General features: G+C 40.2%; 1 protein-coding gene across 1 annotated transcript; it reads right to left on the reverse strand.

Moving 5' to 3' along the window:
- Positions 1 to 5,867: 5,867 nt before the first annotated feature.
- On the reverse strand, positions 5,868 to 6,799 carry LOC122706328 (putative olfactory receptor 10D3). Its single transcript, XM_043921478.1, is given in 2 exon segments — positions 5,868 to 6,754; positions 6,757 to 6,799. Coding segments are annotated over 2 exon segments (930 nt in total).
- Positions 6,800 to 7,072: the final 273 nt, after the last annotated feature.

Consider the following 7,072-nt stretch of genomic DNA (forward strand, 5'->3'; position numbering starts at 1 on the left):
GGATCCTAACTGGTGTGCCCCTTCATATCTCACTATAGGGCCAGAGTAAGATAAACACACCACTGACCACTTGGGTTACCGTTTCCTTCCTAAGGGTTGAAAAAAAAAGTCCTTATCTAGGGTTCTTTATCTTCTTGGGTTTGCATAGATAAAGACAAATGATCCTATTTAGTGCCTTACCTATTCTCAACAGGAAAGATCCCTAAATATTTGGTAAAGATTTTCTCATTAAGAGAAAAAAGCCTCAGCTTCATAGCCTAGTCCTATTATATTCTAACTATGTGATCTTGAGCAAGAAATTTCTTTTTCATTAAGCCTTGGAAATTCATTAATACAATTGAGATAATAATACAACTGTCACAAGATTGTTGTGAGGAATAAATGAGATCATTTTGTATGGCATTTTGCATAATATCTGACAAACAGTAAGGGCTCTATAAATAATGATCTTCATACTACTGAACCAAAGACAGGAATGTGATGCACAAATGGGTGAAGGGACTATTGAAAGCAATTATATACAGATAGTCCCCAACTTACAAGTGTTTGACCTTTGTTTTTTTTTTTTTTTTTTAACTTTCTGGTGATGCAAAAGCCATATGCATTCAGTACAAATCTTATTTCTAATTTTGAATTTTGATCTTTCCTTGGATTCACCATGTGTGGTAGGATACTCTCTCATGATACTAGACAGCAGCCGTGAGCCCAAGCTCCCATTCAACCATATGATCATGAAGATAAACAACTGATATACCTACGACCATTCTGCACACAGACAACCATTCTATTTCTCACCTTCAGCACAGTATTCTGTAAGTTACATGACCTATTCAACACTATTAAAAAGTAAGTTTTATATTAGATGATTTTGCCCAACTGTAGGCTATTGCAAGTTTTCTGAGCATGTTTAAAATAGACTAGGCTAAATTATGATTTTTGGTAGGTTAGGTGTACTAAATGCATTTTTTACTTAAATTTTCAACATGTAAGCTCATTAGACTGTAATCTCATCTTAAGTTAAAGAATATATGTGCATGATATTTCTAAGGTTTCAGAAAGTTTTGGAAGGAGACTTTCCCATTAGGAGTCGCTTCTAGGAATTCCCAGGAGGGCATTTTATGAAACTGAACTTATTTTCTATTAGACTGAATCAGGAGATATTCTAATTGGAATTTTAATAGTATGGTGCTTAAGCAAGAGGTACAAATGGTTAAGATAAAATTATGTGTAATCCAGGCATTGAGTATGATAGATTCCATGAAACCCACCCTTCCCCTCTATAACATTTCAGATCTAATCAGTGCCTTCCAAAAACTTCTGTGTAGCCATTTGTGGACCAAAGTGGATATCACTGATATAGATCAAATAGTAAAGAGGTTACATGAGACCAAGTATATAATAATATATAGGAAAAGGAGAATTGTCTGGCAGGTAATTAAGTGAACCCTGGGACTTTAACTAGTACAACAAGTTCAAGTAAAGGTTGAAGACATAAGGTCAACATTTGAGTGATGGAAAAAAGACAATTATACCTTTAAAATTATGGGTAGAAGAAAATTATGCACATCATGGTGCTTAGTTCTGGAAGGTACCATGGATGTTCTATATTCCAGAGGCTTTCAAACTTTTCCCAGTGGAATTTGCTCAGAAATACAATATATAAAGTAGACGAAAGGGAAGTTTTCATTATACTTAATACAAAGTCTTAGAATAAATTGACTAGAGTCTCAGGACTCCTGGAATCATGCTTGGAAAATCACTGGCTCAGTCTAATAATATGACCTGATAAAATGACTGTTTTATCATATTAATAGGCTTCCCAAATAGTGCTAGTGGTAAAGAATTAGCCTGCCATTGTAGAAGACATAGAGATGTGGGTTTGATCCCTGGATCGGGGAGATCCTCTAGAGGAAGAAATGGCAACCCACTCCAGTATTCTTGCCCGGAGAATCCCATGGACAGAGGAGCCCGGTGGGCTACAGTCCATAGGGTCACAAAGAGTTGACATGACTGAACAACACAGTACAGCCCAACATGGCATCACATTAATAATCACACTGTCAGCAGGTCGTGAAACACATACATCTAATCTAGGATGCTAGTCATAAAGCTTTTCACTTTCCTTTCACAACTGAGCTACTTTTAGTTGCCTGAGAACACTCAGGCATGAGGAAAATCATGGGATGAAGAAGAGAACATCCTTGCTGGCAAACTCTTATTCCCTTCTTATGCACTAAAGGAAGAAAAATAAAAACTTTATTTTGCCTCTGGCATTCTGTCTGTTAATACTAAAAAGGAGAAGATCCTATCAAGTTCTTATTCAGTAATTCAGTCTTCTATTTATTCCCTCACTTCATAACCTTGGTCTCACACAGAGTTTCAGTTCAGTACAGTCACTCCGATGGGTCCAACTCTTTGCGACCCCATGGACTGCAGCACGCCAGACCTCTTTGTCCATCACCAACTCCTGGAGTTTACCCAAACTCATGTCCATTGAGTCAGTGGTGCCATCCAACCATCTCATCCTCTGTCATCCCCTTCTCCTCCCACCTTCAATCTTTCCCAGCATCAGGGTCTTTTCAAATGAGTCAGCTCTTCACATCAGCTGGCCAAAGTATTGGTGTTTCAGCTTCAACATCAGTCCTTCCAATAAATATTCAGGACTAATCTACTTTGGGATGGACAGGTTGGATCTCCTTGCAGTCCAAGGCACTGTCAAGAGTCTTCTCCAACTCCACAGTTCAAAAGCATGGCACTCAGCTTTTTTTATAGTCCAACTCTCACATCCATACATGACTACTGGAAAAACCATAGCTTTGACTAGATGGACCTCTGTTGGCAAAGCAATCTCTGCTTTTTAATAAGCAGTTTAGGTTGGTCATAACTTTTCTTCCAAGGAGCAAGCATCTTTTAATTTTATGGCTGCAGTCACCATCTGCAGTGATGTTGGAGCCCCAAAAAATAAAGTCTATCACTGTTTCCAATGTTTTCCCATCTATTTGCTATGAAGTGATAGGCCCAGATGCCATGATCTTAGTTTTCTGAATGTTGACTTTAAGCCAACATTTTCACTCTCCTGTTTCACTTTCATCAAGAGGCTCTTTAGGTCTTCTTCACTTTTTGCCATAAGGGTGGTGTCATCTGCATATCTGAAATTATTGATATTTCTTCTGGCAATCTTGATTCCAACTTGTGCTTTATTCAGCCCAGCATTTCTCATGATGTACTCTGTATAAGTTCAATAAGCAGAGTGACAATATACAGCCTTGACATACTCCTCTCCCAATTTGGTACCAGTCTGTTGTTCCATGTCCAGTTCTAACTGTTGCTTCTTGACCTGCATACAGATTTCTCAGGAGGCAGGTCAGGTGGTCTGGTATTCCCATCTCTTTCAGAATTTTCCACAGTTTGTTATGATTCACACAGTCAAAGGCTTTGGCATAGTCAATAAAGCAGAAGTAGATGTTTTTCTGGAACTCTCTTGCTTTTTCAATGATTCAACAGATGTTGGCAATTTGATCTCTAGTCTCTCTTCCTTTTCTAAATCCAGCTTGAACATCTGGAAGTTCACAGTTCACATACTGGTAAAGCCTGGCTTGGAGAAGTTTGAGCATTACTTTGCCAGCATGTGAGATGAGCGCAATTGTGTGGTAGTTTGAGCATTCTTTGGCATTTCCTTTCTTTGGGATTGGAATGAAAACTGACCTTTTCCAGTCCTGTAGCCAGTGCTGAGTTTTTCAAATTTGCTGGCATATTAAGTGCAACACTTTCACAGCATCATCTTTTACAAATTGAAATAGCTCAACTGGAATACCATCACCTCCACTAGCTTTGTTCATAGTGATGTTTCCTAAGGCCCACTGGACTTCCCATTCCAGGATGTCTGTCTCTAGGTGAGTGATCACACCATCATGAATATCTGGGTCATGAAGATCTTTTTTGTATAGTTCTTCTGTGTATTCTTGCCACCTCTTCATAATATCTTTTGCTTCTGTAAGGTCCATACCATTTCTGTCCTCTATTGTGCCCATATTTGCAATGAAAATTTTCCTTGGTATCTCTAATTTTCTTGAAGACATCTCTAGTCTTTCCCATTCTATTCTTTTCCTCTATTTCTTTGCATTGATTGCTGAGGAAGATGTTCTTATCTCTCCTTGCTATTCTTTGGAACTCTGCATTCAAATGGCTATATCTTTCCTTTTCTCCTTTGCCTTTCACTTCTCCTCTTTTCATAGCTGTTTGTAAGGCCTCCTCAGACAACCATTTTGCCTTTTTGCATTTCTTTTTCTTGGGGATGGTCTTGATCACTGCCTCCTGTACAATGTCACAAATGTTCTTCAGGCACTCTATTAGGTCTAATCCCTTGAATCTATTTCTCACTTCCACTGTATAATCATAAGGGATTTGACATAGATCATACCTGAATGGTCTACTGGTTTTCACTACTTTCTTCAGTTTAAGTCTGAATTTGGCAATAAGGAGTTCATGATCTGAACCACAGTCAGTTCCCGGTCTTGTTTTTGCTGGCTCTATAGAGCTTCTCCATCTTTGGCTGCAAAGAATATAATCAATCTGATTTCAGTATTGACCATCTGGTGATGTCCATGTGTAGAGTCTTCTCTTGTGTTGTTGGAAGAGGGTGTTTGCTATAACCAGTGCATTCTCTTGGCAAAACTCTGTTAGCCTTTGCCTTGCTTCTTTTTGTGCTCCAAAGCCAAATTTGCCTGTTACTCCAGGTATCTCTTAACTTAACAGTCCCCTGGAATGAAAAGGACAATTTTTCTCATGTTAGTTCTAAAAGGTCTTTTAGGTTTTCATAAAACCATTCAACTTCAGCTTCTTCAGCATTATTGGTCGGAGTATAGACTTGGATTACTGTGATATTGAATGGTTTGCCTTGGAAACGAATAGAGATCATTCTGTCATTTTTGAGCCTGCATTTTGGACTATTTTGTAGACTATGATGGCTGCTTCATTTCTTCTAAAGGATTCTTGCCCACAGTAGTAGATATAATGGTCCTCTGAGTTAAATTCACCCATTCCAGTCCATTAGCTTGCTGATTCCTAAAATGTTGATGTTCACTCTTGCCATCTCCTGTTTGACCACTTCCAATTTGCCTTGATTCATAGACCTAACATACCAGGTTCCTATGCAATATTGCTCTTTACAGCATTTGACTTTGCTTCTATCACAAGTCACATCCACAACTGGGTGTTATTTTTACTTTGGCTCCATCTCTTCATTCTTTCTGGATTTCTTTCTCCACTGATCTCCAGTAGCATATTGGGCACCTACTGACCTGGGGGAGTTCATTTTTCACTGTCTTATCTCACAAAAAGTTTAGCAGGAAGTAAAGTAGGAAAGGTAGGAAAAGTACCATGGCAAAGGCAACCTTCCTTCCTTTTAGTGGCAAGAAATTCTTCACAAAAGAAAAGCAAAATAATAAGAGTATACTATTTTGACGGTTTCTCTGGTACTCAGTGGTAAATAATCTGCCTGCTAATGCAGGGGACATGGGTTTGATACCTGGGTTGATAAGATCCTCTGAAGAAGGAAATGGCAACCCACTCCAGTTTTCTTGCCTGGAGAATCCCATGGACAGAGGAGCCGGGTGGGTTACAGTCCATGGGGTCAAAGAGTCAGGCATGACTTAGTGACTGAATAACAACAACATGCTATTCTGAAGCTATGAGGAGGGGCTTAGGTAATACAAGAAAATAAAACAGACAAGATGATGATGTATTTTGACATACCCATCCACACCACTCAGCATGGGCTGAAAAGCCACATGTAAGAATTCCAGAGAAAAATTTCACATACTGGGGCAGAAAGAATTCCACATCATCAACCCTTCCAGCCATTCTTTTTAAATCTCAGGAACATGGTTTGTCCTATACAATACTTTTTTCAGAGCTGTTTTTACTTCTTTATTCCTCAAGGTATAGATTAAAGGGTTCAGCATTGGTCCCACCAGATTCATCAGAATTTGCACCACAGTTCCTAGCATGGGGTTAGGTGTGGGCTGCAGGTAGACAGTAATGATGGGTCCATAGGCACAGAGGATGGCGATGAGGTGGGCACTGCATGTGGAGAAGGCCCGGCGACGGCCCTCAGTTGATGGAATCTGCAAGATGGAGATGGTGATTCGAGTATAAGACACAAGGATTAGGAGAAAGCAGACTAGAGATACTAGGCCAACGTTAGTGAAGCTCACCCTCTGGGCCAAGGATGTATCAGCACAGGCCAAGGGTAAGAGTGCTGGAATATCACAAAAGAAGTGAGCCACTTCATTGGGACCACAGTATGGCAGGGTGAAGGTAAGCAAAGTCAGGATGCTGGAATGGACACATCCTAACAGCCACGTGCCCACAGCCAAGGCCACGCAGACTCTAGGGTTCATAATGACCGCATACCGCAGAGGGTGACAGATGGCGGTGAAGCGGTCATAGGCCATCACGGTGTACAAGAAACACTCAATGCTGCCAAGGAAATGGAAGAAGAAGAGCTGGGAGACACAGTCCTTGTAGGAAATGAGTGGGCTCAGGCCCATGAGGTAGAGCAGCATCTTAGGACAGGTCACAGAGGAGAAACTCATATCAAACACAGACAAATTCCCCAGGAAAAAATACATGGGTGTGTGAAGGCGATTAGAAGAAAGAACGGTCACAAGGATGGACATGTTTCCCAGCAGGGTGCAGGCATAGAAGGGCAAGAACAGGACAAAGAGTATAGTCTCCAGCCCCTCCGTGTGCGGATTCCCAACAGGATGAACTCAGTCACCTCAGAGCAGTTCTTCATCTCCGGGAATGTCAGTCCTGTGGAAGGAAATGGGAGCAGAGGATGTGGAAGAATGTCCTGGTTTGTGTCAGCAGGCTGAATGTACTGGAGAAACGAAACATGTGAGTGAAATTACAGCGTCTTGATTCAAAGTTAAGGAAATTCTATGTCTAAGCCAAATTACAGAGCATTTAACCTGGAATGCAGCTACCATAGCAAAACTTCATAGTTTTTATACCAAATATGTTTATCATACTGATTCTAAATGAAAATATCCTTTATTAAAACAGTACT

The sequence above is a fragment of the Cervus elaphus genome, chromosome 2 (genome assembly GCF_910594005.1).
Source record: "Cervus elaphus chromosome 2, mCerEla1.1, whole genome shotgun sequence".
In the NCBI taxonomy this organism is placed as follows: Eukaryota; Metazoa; Chordata; class Mammalia; order Artiodactyla; family Cervidae; genus Cervus; species Cervus elaphus.